Here is a 14,113-nt window from a genome sequence, read left to right as displayed (position 1 = left end):
TGGTTGGTGCTGGAAAATATAAAGGAGAAGTATGAAACTCAACTGGTAGAATCTACGGTTGCAGATTAGATAATGCCTGTTTAGCCAATATTCTGCCAAATGCCAAATAGTCCAGAATGCCAGTTGATGTTTCTGAGTGGTATGATAATTGCTCTGAAGTGTCTTGAATGGGTGAAGCCATAAAACCCAGGTGAAATGGCATGTGCTCACTTCTACCTGATGGGAAGAATTGATACGAGAGTGTAAAGTGACCCGTCCCCTTCACCATGTATTAAGAAACAAAAAGCAGTAATGGAGTACTGGCTCTGTCAGTGGTCTGCATATCTGAAGAGAAATTCTGCAAAGATTTTGGGATTATCTTTATCTGAAATATAGGAGTCTGTCTTTGAGTATATAGGTGTGGAAGAAATATGTCTGTTGTTTGTTCAAAGAAGGAAAAGCTCTTCAGACTGTATTTGATCAACAGTACAGTGTATCTTGTTTATAGTGGAGAGGTTCTTTTTATCCTCAGTTGGGATCAGCTCAGCTTACATTGTGAAGAACGAAGGTTAATATATTTTATGACCTCTTTAGCTTATCTCGTGCAAGATTTTTAAACTATGGACTTGGAACAGCAGCTCTTAGACATGCATATCTGTAAACTCTCTTATCTAGAATCCAAGCATGAAGGAGCCTCAGAAGCTATCTTAGGAGCTGTCACTGGTGCAAGAATCAAGTGATGATACAGGGATCATATGAAAACTGTTAAAAAATAGGAATGTGGAGCTTACTATGAGTCAGCTGCAAAATCATGCAAACTGGAAAGCCAGGTTCTGCAAGCAGAATAAAATTTGGGAAGAGCATGTGAAGTGAAGAACATTTGTGGTCTTTGTGAATGAGAATTGGGTGCATAAGTTCGCAGTGACTGCAGCGAGGATGTTGGATAAAATGAGAGCCAAGGATGCCATACTGTGTGGGTGGGACTTGCTGACAATTAGACAAAGGGTTTTTTTGTAGGTGTAGTTGCACCCTCTTAGTTCATGTAAATCCAACAGTTCATTCTGTATCAAGGAGAAGATGCTCCAGGTTGACATCATCCTATTGCATTAAATGAAAGTTTGCTGGCTGTTTCCCCCCAGTTGTTCTTTTAAGAATATCTAGGCTGATTACTTTGGAATCTGGACCTAGGAGGCACTTAGGAACATAGGAAGCTGCCTTATACCAAGTCAGATCATTTGGTCCATCTAGCTTCGTATTGTGGACTGTCAGCTTCTCTCCAAGGTTTCAGGCAGGAGTCTTTCACAGCCCTACCTGCATATCATGTTAGGGACTGAACGTGGGACCTTCTTATAGCCCCATCCCCACTTCTTAGGAGGCACTGATGCCAGAGCTGTAGCAAGGCTAGTATTTCTGCCAGAGGAGTATCTAGGGAAAATAGCGCCTAGGGCAAACACTGAAATTGCGCCCCCCTGTCCAAGCATCTGACACCCATCTTTCAGATAACTTTACCATAATATCAGCTGAAAAATACAAGTCAGGCTCGTTAATCTTTTAATATTTCAAAAAATATTTAGCAGTGGACTTAGCCAGACCAAAAAATGCTGGAAAACTACAAATTTCAGTACGGTGGGGCTCATGAAATACCCAAATACTATGTGGAGGTATACTTGGAAAACTAAACAGAAGTGTCTGTCTAATTCTCTACTATGCATTGTAGCATCACTATTTCATAAGTTTTAAAATTTGACTTTCCCCAGGTACTCTGAAAATAATTAAAGGATATGCAGAGTAAACTGTGTCACTTCTATTCTATTCTTTCAGAAAGACAGTTAAAATGAGAGAAAGAGAGCAAGAAACTCCCAGTGGGCCTTAATATTAAGGATTTCACACTGATTCAAAGACAAACTCACCATTAATAGCCATATTATTAAGACATCACATTTTACTCACTTATCACAAGAAGCAAATTAAGAGCAAATGAATACAATCCTAGCTCATAAGCGTCAGCTCAGTATTCACAAGCCCTGATTCTCTGTACATAGTGCCAATCTGAATATGTGTACAGTGTCTTATATTATTATTTTTTATTTTATTTTTACCTGTAGCCCCTTTGGGGGGCTTCCTAAAGGCTAGGGTTTGTTTTTTTTTGCAAAGGTTCCCCCTGACCCAGCTGGCCTCTAGGGCCTCGCAGGTACCATTTGAGCATGTGCAGTGGCCATTTTAAAAAATAATCTTTTTTTTTAAAAGCCACTGAAAACAAAATGGGCACCGCGCATGCTCAAATGGCCTCTGCAAGGCCTGGCATGACCTAGGGCCTCACAGAGGCCATTTGAGCATGCACGATGGCCATTTTGTTTTTGGCAGCCATTTTTAATTTTTTTAAAAAAATTCACAAAATGGCGCCCCCCCCTTCAAGTGGCGCCCAGGGCACATGCCCTGCCTGCCCTACCCTAGATACGCCCCTGATTTCTGCTCTTCTTGACTAGACAAAAGCAGAAGGCCAGGCTGCTAGTGTTTGTTCTAAACCTGGCCAATTCAGAGGCTTCAAATTTGCTGCCAGTCACAAGGACTGATGTTGCATATTCTTGTTCCCTTCTGTGCCTGAAGATGGCTCTGAAGCTTGAGCATACATAGCAGCTCACTAGGTTATAGGGATGTGCCTGAATCATTTTGGTGCCTCATTAGAGATGCACTGAAACCATTTGGGCAGCCACATACAAAATGTTTTGGTGGGGGTTGAGCGGTAGCTTTAAGAATGACGCATGCAGGTCCTTACCTGCTTCTCTGCTGCCCCGCGCTATTCTGGTCTTCCTAAAAGGCCACCCACACCTGTGTTGCGGCAGTGGCACAATAATTTGCATAGTCAGTATGGTGTTGCCGATATGCAAATGGCTACCGCATGTGGCCTTTGGGGAAGGACAGCACCACGACCGGAACGGCGGCGGAGGGGCAGGTAAGGACCTGCATGCCTCATTCTTAAAGTGACTGCTTGCCCGCCACCAAAACATTTGGATGCGGCTGTGTGCCTCATTCTTAAAGCTATTGCTCTCCCACCCCCGCAGCTGCCCAAAACTATTTGGGCATATCCCTACTTTGCTGACAAATAATGCTGTGTAGTTCTAAATGAAAAGATGGATGCTAATAGACATTTCAAACATTAAACTTCCAGATGGGATCTGGTGATGGGGAATGGAGCAAGATGTGCACTGCATTATGATGCATCGGCACTGGTTGCTTTTTTAGAACAAATTGTGATGTGTAGTCCGCACCTTATCAGATTTCTAGCCCGTGTTGGTCCATGCAGCTGGTCACTGCAATTGTCTGTTGTGGGACCAACATGATAGGTGCATGCAATTTGAACACCAGAAGGATCAGTGTGAGCGTTGGTTTCTCTTGTGCCATGTTGTTCCAGTTTGAAAAGATACAAGTATGCTTATTTAGAAGCAAAACAAAAAAGGGGAAAGCATTGGCAAACAATTGTGTTGAGTTAACCTCAGGTGGCTCATGTGAGGAAGATATTGAGATGGACCCTTTGTTCACAAAGCAGAAGTTGTTTTGTGTTCATTTCAAATGGAAGAAGATTTATAGAGTGTTCCTTGACAACTTAGCATCATTCCTTCCTAGAAAAAAAATCTAGGGTTTTTGGTTGTGCGTAGTAGGTCCCTGGCATCTCCAGGTAGGTTTGGAGGGGAAAAAAACCCTCCTGTCTAAGATTCTAGGGAGCTGCTGCCAGTTCGTGTAAATACTGAGCTAGATGGATCAGACTTGGTGGCTGGATTCAGATGTAACATGAAACGATCATTTCTGCTAAACCAAGTTAAAAACCTACACAGTGGTTCAAGCTTCCAGACATGCAACAGGCAACCCCTCGTTTATAGCTTCTTGTCTGCTATGGTTTCCAGTTTGTTCAGGATTCATCTTCATAAGGTCATAAATTCAGTCCTGCCTCCATGATGCATCAGCCTCTCGAAGCAGACTGATCACCATAACTATGGTGTGTCAGTGGTCTGTGAATGCAGACATAATGGGAAACTGCGGTTAACACAACTGGTTTTGCAAAACAGCTTCAAACTATTGTTTCAGATGGTTTGTGAGCTCCAAAGAAATCATGATTTGAGGGCAGGCTTAGGTTAGACATGACACAAAACTATGGTTCAGCTGAACAGACCATGGTTTTGTATTGTGTCTAAGCCCGCCCAGTATAAATCAGCTTCATATGTTCAAAATACTTTTGAGAATTGTTCTTCTGATACGGATGCCTTGAACCGCTGATGTCTGTCCTTGAAGAACAGTTGCCTGTGTTTGTGATTACTAGGATGTCATACATGTTGCAATATTGAATTGTGTCTTACTTGTGCCAAAAATATCTTGATGACCTCATCCTCTATCCTACCATGTTCTCTGGAGAATCCGGGAGGCTTTGCTGGATCTCAAGTGCATTCATTTGTTTGGATGATTGTCCTGGAATGAGGCCAGCTAGAAGTAATTAACAGCTCTTTATATTAAAGCGAAAGAGCATTGCTAGGCCAGAGCTTGCAGCCCTGCATAACCCATGTTGGACTGCTTTATATCATTTCAGCAAAGCATCTTTCATGAGGACTAGAATGCATAAAAATAGATATAGCAGCTAGTTGGCTTATGATTGTGTGGGTGGGTTATTGGAAAGATCTGTAAAACTAGAACTTGGGTAGATGGGCAGACATAAAAGGGTCTGTTTTAACTAATGAGATATTTTATGTCAGAAAAGTTGTGTCCTTACCATTATGCATCCTCAACTGCATGAATGCTGCAATTAGATTCCCTGGTAGTGTACTCTGCTAAAGATAAAATTAAAAATGTGGACCTTGCAATCCAAATTGTGTACCAAGAAAAGCTGGATTTTCTGATCTGTATAAATTATGCAAAGGCATAATTCATCCAAAAAAGGCTGTATAACCAATCCCAGATTTATTCAGTGGGAAAGCCAAAGTGTCTCTGTCTGGACGATGTTGCTATTTGCTCGCCCACATCCAGTCCATCATTGACACTGGTTCAGGAGCTCCACTGGAATCTGATCAAAAGGAGAGAGAAGAGTTATTAACATACTAATAGCACCACATCCCAAATACCCGAATGAGCTTTTCTTAGCACACCATACAGAATTAAGATTGGTGCAAATTTTAATTTAGCTTTAGTACAGAGTATGTACATCACTTCCCTCAGCGAGAAAAAATATCTTTGCTAGGAAGTTTAGTATTGAAAAACATCTCAGAAGTAATAGTTTGGGTGGTTCCCTCTAGCTAACTGCTGTTGATAGTTCTTTGAACTTTGAATTTGCTATGCAGTAGTAACTTCACAATTAAAGTGGTCCACTGCATAGACTGGGGCCCCAAAAATGATAGGACAAAGGAACATAGCCTTGTCTAAAAGGTTAACTGCTACTGTAGCCACCGCCCCTCCCTTCCCGAACATTCCAGGCTTCCAATCTGTATAGTTTGGGGAATGTGAATTTTGATGCAGAAAGCTGGAAGTATGAGAAGTCTTTAAATATGAGTTAGAGACCTAAGTTACTACTGAATGAGTTGTTTGATAGCATGTAATTGTTTTGTTCTTTGTGATTTCATGTTGTACTGTAGGTTTCCCAAAGAAGATGAATTTGGCTGAGATTTGTGATAATGCTAAAAAAGGAAGGGAATACGCACTTCTTGGCAACTACGACTCTTCTATGGTTTATTACCAGGGTGTCATCCAGCAAATTCAGAGACACTGTCAGTCAGTCAGAGACCCAGCGCTGAAAGGCAAATGGCAACAGGTATGATAAAATGAAACTTGTGGCAAAATAATTTTATGTTATCTAAAATTATATTCTGTCAGTAACAGCTCTTGTAGCAATTAGCAAGTCGGTTTGTGCCGAAACGTGATTCAGCTATCCGAATTGCCGGCACCACCCTTTAAACCTTAGGGCTTACACAGCCCCATTAAAGCAGAGGGAGCAGGTCCATACCTGCTCCTCCGCTTGCCATCATCCTAACACTCCTCCCAGCTGTGCCCAGCTGGCGGAGCACCGGGATGGCAGCAATGGCGGGGAGCACAGGAGGAGCAGGTGCAGACCTTCTCTCCTCTGCTTTAAAGGGCCTGTGTAAGCTCTTGAATTTAAAGAGAGGTGCAGGCAGTTCAGACAGCCGAACCATGTTCTGGCACATCCCTATTAGCAAATAGAATCTTAAAATGTAAAATATAAAATAAACAATATAAAATATTGCAATATTTCAGCTTTCATTAAAAAAGTAACTTCCTGGCCTAAATAAATAAATAAAATTGCAGTATTAATACACTGGGAGCAGGCCACAGTATCCACGCAATGTCCTTAGCTACCCATAGATTAAAACTCTCATAAACAGAAAGGGTTTTACTCTTTCCCCCAAAAATCCTTTTGTGATCTGGCCAGATTAGCCTCTCATGTAAAGGTGCCACTACAGAGAGTGCTCTACCATCATTGCCTTAGTAAACCCTGGCCTGGTCTCCCCTGAAATTCCCATAATCAGGTGCATTTGAGAGAAGATGCTCCTTCAGCAACCTTTGGCCTCCAATTAGAATGCAAGATTTCCTTTCAGGAGCTTCTTAACATGCCAACTATCTATGGATTCTGCTTAGCTGAAGATCATAATATAACATGATATTGCTGACCATGCAAATGGTGCCCACACATGTGCGGACGCCATGTGTGTGCTGGTGCCACACGGGGCGGGGGGGGCTTACTGGGACTCGCACTGCCCCAGCAGGAAGCTGCATGGGGCAGCAGAGAGCAGGTAAGGACCTGCTCTCCTTTTTCTTAAAGTTCCCGATCCTGTTTCGTAAAAAGTGCTCAAACTGCACTTTAAACCACGGTTTGGGCACATCCCTATCTAGAGAAAGCATTGGTATTAACTAGAAGCAGCAGCTGTACAGTCAACTCTCCCTATTCTTTCCCCTCTGCACTCCCTGTTTGCTTCTCTTCCCAGCCCTCTTTCCTGTGTACTGTTTTGACCTCTTAGCAAAAGTAGTGACTGTATTGGCAAATCAGTGGGCTAACTCTGCTTAGAAACATAGGACGTTGCCTTCTGCTGAGTCAGACCCTTGGTCCATCTCACTCAGTACTGTCTGCACTGACTCACAGTGGCTCTTCAAGGTTTCAGGCAGGAGTCTTTCCCCAGCCCTGCTTGGAAATGCCAGGGATTGACCCTGGGACCTTCTGCATGCAAAGCAGATACTCTACCACTGAGCTACGGCCCCATCTCCATCTCCAACCATTTTATATGCTACAGTCCAGACAGAACATGGTGAAAGAGACTGGTTCCAGATTGGCAAAAGGGTAAAGCAAGGCTGTATACTTTCTCCTTATTTATTCAATTTATATGCTGATATCCTGAGAGAAGCTGGATTAGAAGAAGATAAGCATGGTTTTAAAGTTGGAGGAAGAAACATCAATAACTTGTGCTACGCTGATGACACCACTCTGATAGCTGAGAATGCGGATGATCTGCAAGCTCTAGTAATGGAAGTCAAGGAGCACAGTGAAAAAATGGGACTATGGCTAAATGTAAAGAAGATTAAAGTAATAACAATGGGTACAGCAACCAGCCTCAGAATTGATAATGAAGTGGTGGATAGCTTCTGCCTTTTAGGATCGACCATCAACAGTAAAGGATTCAGCAGTCAAGAAGTATGCCCTAGATTAGCACTTGGTAAGGCTGCAATGAAGACCTTGGAAAGGATATTTAGATGCCATGATGTGTCTATACCTACAAAGATTAGAATAGTTCGGACCATGGTTTTTCCGATGACACTCTATGGATGCAAAAGCTGGACTTCGAAGAAGCAAGCTAGAAAAAGTATTGATGCTTTTTGAAGTTTGGTGCTGAAAAAATCGAAATCAAAGACTTTTGAGGATACCATAGACAACCAGGAAAACAAACAAATGGGTCATAGAACAAGGGTTACTGCCCGCTTGACGAGGTCATCTAAGGGGGCTCTGCTCCGGGAGCCAACAATGAGGGAGGCTCGGTTGTTGTGCACGTGGGACAGGGCCTTCTCTGTTGCTGCCCCCAGACTCTGGAATGCTCTCCTGGCAGCTATTCGCTCCTCGGTCTCCATCACAGCTTTTAGAAAGAGTGTAAAATCTTGGCTTTTTGCACAGGCATTTATTTGATTCTCTGCTGCTGCTCTTTATACTCTGTATTGCTTTTATGCTTTTGTTTTAAATTTTTAATTAGATTTGTTTAATATTTTTCACTTAATATTTTCATTATGTCTTTTTTACCATCCTGTGATTAAATTTTTGCTGTAAACCGCCTTGGGATTGTTTTAATGAAAGGCGGTATATAAATTTAACAATAAATAAATAAATAAATAAATAAAATAAAGAACAAAGCAATCCAGAATTTTCACTTGAGGCACAAATGACCAGGCTCAAACTATCATACTTCGGACATATTATGTGAAAACCCAGCTCCCTAGAGAAGTCCATAATGCTGGGGAAAGTTGAAGGAAAGAGAAGATGATGACCAGCAGCATGGTGGATGGACTCGATTATAACAGCAATGAATGATGCACCACTGAGAGACCTTAAAGGCTAAGTTGAAGACAGATCATCCTGGAGAGAATCTATCTATGTGGTCCCTAAGAGTCGGCACCTTGACGGCACTTAATCAATCAATTTGCAAGCTATTCTGCTTTCCTGTCTCATCTTGATCTCATCTAATGGGCAGGAAGATACAACATACGAGCTTAATTCATTCAAAGCACTGGCTTGGAATACACATTATTCTTTATTTTTATTAATTTAAAGCATCCTTCCCCCGCTCTTCAGTAGACAAAGCTCCCAGAGTAGCTTGCATAAAAATCAGTGGTAAACAATAGTAAATTATTAAGAACAATAAGTAAGTATGGGGTTTGGGGATATTTCTTTGATTGCCTCACTTTCTTATTCTTGTTCTCCATCTTCTTCCAGCTCACAGGGCAGTTGGTAAATTTTATTCACCTCTGGTAGGGAAGGACAAGTCCAGTTCTGCTTGGGTATCTTGTTATGTTATGTGGTCAAAACTTTGTGGCATATGTTTTATAAATTTTCTTAAATGCAACTCTGATTGATGTCAGTTACACAGTGCTGCTGTGTTGCTTTCTAATTGTGGCTACTGTGCTGGAACAAAGAGCACGTATCACATTCTGGCCTTGGTTTCTAAGGCTGCGCCCTTAAGACTGACTAGGAAGTAAGTCCCATTGAGCTGTAGGACTCTCTTGAATAAACAGATTTCAGATCAGGCTGCAACTAATTCTCTTTTCCAGCCGTAATTCTACTGCAGAATATTTCTATTTTCCTGGTTTGCAGCACCATTACTTTGACTCATTAAACAAGAAATAAAACTATTCCACTGTTGTCTCTTTTTCTACCTATTCACTATATTTACTAATAATTGCTCAAGGTTTAAAAATGGACATGCTTTTGTAAGCCTTAGTTTTCACTGAATAATCCATATGAACATCCTCTTCAATTTCATTAGAGGAATATTCACCTTAATGGGATTTGATTCCCTTTTATATTTTGTATTTGTTTAATTGTTGTGTTTAAGCATTTAGGTATTCAGCCCTCTGCTTATTTGTTGTTGGGTCTGTCTGTGCAGCCTACAGAGACAGAAGTTGCTTCTAGTGTTATATATACTGCATAGATTTCTCTTAACTTAGATACTGTAAGTCATAATCCCCCTCTATGACTGCTGTGCAGATTTGGACCCTTCATTTAAGAGTTTGTTTGCAAAGGTAAGCTTGCTTTAAATGCAAGCAGTCTGAATCATCCTTGTTCGCGCAGTTTTTTTGAACAAATATGACATGCAAACCTGGTGATGATTAATTCAACCAGCAACAATACCTATGATTGAGGTGACACTTTCCCAGATGCTATAAACATGGGAGTTTCTGCCAGCTGTGCCAATACCCAATTCACATGTTACTTTGTCCCCATAAGTGTGCACTTGAGAGGCGGTGATCAGGACAGCTTGCACATTGAAGAAAACATCTTATGTGAGCTGTTGCTGATGAGATCAGTTGTGGGGGAAAGAAAGATCAAACAAATTACTTTCCCCCTTCTCCATAAAAAACCCTGCTAGAAATGAATGTTTAGTCTAAGTAACATTATACCTGTTTAAAGATTTTTGTGGTATGACCCTGTGAAGACCCTGAATTCATTAAGTTTATGAAGCCATCCTATTGATTTTCTGTTTATAATGGCTTGATTCTGCTGGGGGGGAAATGAGTATTTTAAAGTTCAGGCAGTCTTTGATCACAACAGGAACAGACTGTACATGTGCAGGTAACATGACCAAAGGATGCATTGCAACAAACAGTCTTTATAGCTGTTAATGATGCTGCTTAGCATATTCTTTAACAATAAACACAACAGAGGCTCTAGAATTGGTGAGAGATGCAGCACATTTATACTTTTTAAAAAATCCACATATAACTTATAGTATAATTTGCGTTGTATGACAGATGCCATACAGGCCTACGGGACACCCTTTGCATCTTCTTCAGCAGCACTGGGCCAATTTTCAGTGTGAACAGTTAACTTCTTAAACACTTATTTATATAGTGCCAGCACTGAACATGGCTTTTTGTCATGAACTATAAGCAACAAGGCATCACCTGTCCTGAGAACCTTACAATTTACATTTTCAACAGAGTGATAGGAGGGTGCAGAGAGACAAGAGTAACAAGATGAGTGTGAGCAGGTGAAGTCACATGTACTGAAGCTTCACTTCAGCAGCGGATAATGACCAAGTGTTTAAAGCAAAGGTTTTGCAGAAGAAGGTGAAGTTTCAGTTTGTAGAACATTTCCTACCTTCAGAATATAAAGAGAAATGCTTAGAGTAAGTAATATAAAGTAACACAGTTCTATCTGGGATACTTATGTATGCCGAAGGATCTTTTTCATTTATCTCTAAGTGAATGTCACATCAATTATTGAAATGATTGACTAATGGGAAATCATTTCTCACTTTTTCTTTTCACAGTCATAGGTTAGGTGTGCAGTGAAAATTTTGGAAACCTAAGCTTAATTCAGAGTTTTTAAAATGGATGTATATTTACTAATGAAAGGACCAAGTAGAACCAAAATTGGGGTTGGGGGCAGGGAAAGACCCAGCACCATTGAGCAAATGAACCAGCTTGGAGGTACACATTCAATGCAAGGAAAATATTGATCAGTACTTTATCTCCTAAAGCACAAGATACCTACAATATCTGAGCAGGATATAGTGTATGCACACACAAAGAAATTCATGGATTGGGGTTTGTCCTTTTCTTTCTTTTTTTGGTATTAATTCCTATTAATTCTAATTCCCACTTAAAATATAATGCCAGTTTCTCACTAATATATTTTAAAATTACAGAGCAAAATTGTATACTTAGGATATTTACAGTTAAGATACCAATCTGTACTAAGTAGTTCTGAGTATGCACTTTCATGCCTTCCTGAACTAGACCAAGATCTTCCTAGACCATCATTCCAGAAACCAGCAGTCACTAGATAGTCTACCAACACTGTACAGAAGTCCACTGCTGAAATGTGATCTTCTGACCATTCCTGCTTTAAGTGATTTGCTGATAATGACAACTCCTCTGTTCTGGTGCATTGTGATTAATGTATGTTTGTAAATACTGATATTTATTCTATAGAATAAAATTATTTGTTTATTTTCAAGGTTCGGCAAGAATTATTGGAAGAATTTGAGCAAGTAAAAAGCATTGTCAACACTTTAGAGAGTTTTAAAATAGACAGACCTACAGATATCCCTGTGCCTTATCAAGACGAACCATTTAGGGATCCAACAGTTTGGCCACCACCTGTTCCAGCTGAGCACAGGTAACTAGGTTCAAAGTGGGACTTCACATTGAGTCTCTTTAGTTGTTGGATGAATCATCTAAAGTCTGAGAGACCGTGAGGTAGGGGTGTGCACGGAACTGTGGAGCTGCGGTCCGGCACTGGGGTGGGGGGTTCCAACAAGAAATGGGGGGGCGTTACTCACCCCGGAGACAACCACACCGTAATTCACTGAGCAATCGGGCGGCAGGATATCTCCCTGCCGCCCGCTTCATTCCCCGCTCGGCGGCTCCGTCCTCATGTACTGTAAAGAATCGTCCTCCTTAAGCATTTAAACCCTTCAAAGCCCCGCTGGCGCTCGGCTGGCGGGCGCTCGGCTGGCGGCCGCCCCAAGAGGACCCCTGCTGCCCCCAAGAGGACCCCTGCCACCCCCATCCTTAAGAAATAACCTCCCATTGAAAGGGGACGGCAGGAGAGCTGCCTGCCGTCCCATTCCGCTTTGCCGGTCTGGCTGCAAAGGGCTTCTAAGAAGCCTTTCACGCACGCGCGCAAAGGGCTTCTTAGAAGCCATTTGCAGCCAGACCGGCAAAGCGGACGGTAGGGAGTTCTTCTCCCGCCGCCCGATTTTTAAGTCGGGCGGCGGGAGAAGAACTCCCTACCGTCCGCTTTGCCGGTCTGGCTGCAAATGGCTTCTAAGAAGCCCTTTGCGCGCGTGCGCGAAAGGCTTCTTAGAAGCCCTTTGCAGCCAGACCGGCAAAGCGGAAGGGGACGGCAGGCAGCTCTCTTGCCGTCCCCTTTCAATGGGAGGTTATTTCTTAAGGATGGGGGTGGCAGGGGTCCTCTTGGGGGCAGCAGGGGTCCTCTTGGGGCGGCCGCCAGCCGAGCGCCCGCCAGCCGAGCGCCAGCGGGGCTTTGAAGGGTTTAAATGCTTAAGGAGGACGATTCTTTACAGTACATGAGGACGGAGCCGCCGAGCGGGGAATGAAGCGGGCGGCAGGGAGATATCCTGCCGCCCGATTGCTCAGTGAATTACGGTGTGGTTGTCTCCGGGGTGAGTAACGCCCCCCCATTTCTTGTTGGAACCCCCCACCCCATCCTCCCGAACCAAAACCACCCCGTGTCCGGACCGGTCTGGAGGCCTTTAGAATGGCCTCCGAACCGGTCTGTGCACATGACTACCGTGAGGTTCTCCACATGAGCAGTGTGGAGAGCCTGCAGGGAGAGCGGGCTTGACCAGCTCTCCCCGCAGATGGTCTGTTGGCAAACCCTGGGTGGCCCAATTGGCAGCCTACACGATTACTGGCTCCATCATGGAGCCAGTTGGGGCGGTGGGGATCGGGGGCCACCCGGCCCCTGGAAGTCCCAGCATGCCCCCCGCAAGTGCGCAGGGCATTCCAGGGATACCCCTGAGGCTGGGAGGCTTGTTGGAGCCCCCCCCCCCGCTGGCCGAGGGTCTTCTCATGAATCGCCGCACCACAGCGGCACACAGTCCTGAAAATGGGGTTAGCAGAGTGCACGGTCCACTAACCTCGTTTAAGGGGAGGGGCACTTAGGGAGGTTTGCTGCTGGGAGCTGTGCGGCTCCCATTGCAACACATGACCAGAAGAAACCGGGCTAGGCTCCCTTAGCCCACTTTCTCCTGGTCGTGGGAATAGCCTCCGTGTAGTATATCCAGGGGTTAAGAAAAGTTGGCTCAGTTCACCAGCCAGATAGAATATTTTACTTGCTTAAAGGTTCCTTGACCTATGTTGGTACATTACTTGTCAAGATTTTTTTCACTCATTGGGCATCATTTTTCACTCATCACAGACTAGTAGACTAGAGGATTTCCTGAACCCTGAGTATAGTGGTTACCTAAGAGACTGAACCTATTTCCATCCTTGGATGCAAGCCTTGTATTTCCAGCATTCTCCTCTATCCTGGCTTCTTTGAACATCGTTTCTGGCTGTGGCCTCAGCTTTCCTTTACCTTGGCTCAATTCAGGCTTCATGCAAAACCATAACTTTTACTAACTATAGGTTAGATTCTAAACCGTAGTTTGAGTTTCCAAATGCACAGGCAACGATATGGTGTAGGGCTGCTTGTCTGCTTTCATTTCCCACTTGTTCAGCACTCGTGTTGCTACAGTGCAGTTGCCTCTGGAGGCAGAGTTACAATTATAACTAGGGCTTGCAGGTCCAAACATAATGCGAAACAATGGTTTATAAATACACACCAAACTAAGTTTTCTGATTCTGGCTTCTGGGCTCCCCACAAGCCCTAGTTTGTCGATTTGGACGTTGCATCATAGCTAAGCTTCCT

General features: G+C 43.1%; 1 protein-coding gene across 2 annotated transcripts in view; it reads left to right on the top strand.

Moving 5' to 3' along the window:
• Window positions 1-14,113, top strand: part of KATNAL1 (katanin catalytic subunit A1 like 1) — a 63,630-nt gene that overhangs the window by 2,262 nt on the left and 47,255 nt on the right. For both annotated transcript variants that reach the window (XM_053310131.1, XM_053310130.1), the window contains exons 2-3: window positions 5,595-5,770; window positions 11,694-11,854. In XM_053310131.1, the coding sequence (XP_053166106.1) occupies window positions 5,609-5,770; window positions 11,694-11,854 (323 nt within the window). In that variant the 5' untranslated portion in view covers window positions 5,595-5,608. The remainder of the gene's footprint in view (window positions 1-5,594; window positions 5,771-11,693; window positions 11,855-14,113) is intronic.

Source organism: Hemicordylus capensis, chromosome 3, assembly GCF_027244095.1.
Source record: "Hemicordylus capensis ecotype Gifberg chromosome 3, rHemCap1.1.pri, whole genome shotgun sequence".
Taxonomy (NCBI): Eukaryota; Metazoa; Chordata; class Lepidosauria; order Squamata; family Cordylidae; genus Hemicordylus; species Hemicordylus capensis.
The sequence above is the reverse complement of the archived record's forward strand: the minus strand, read 5'-3'. Positions and strand labels throughout refer to the sequence as shown.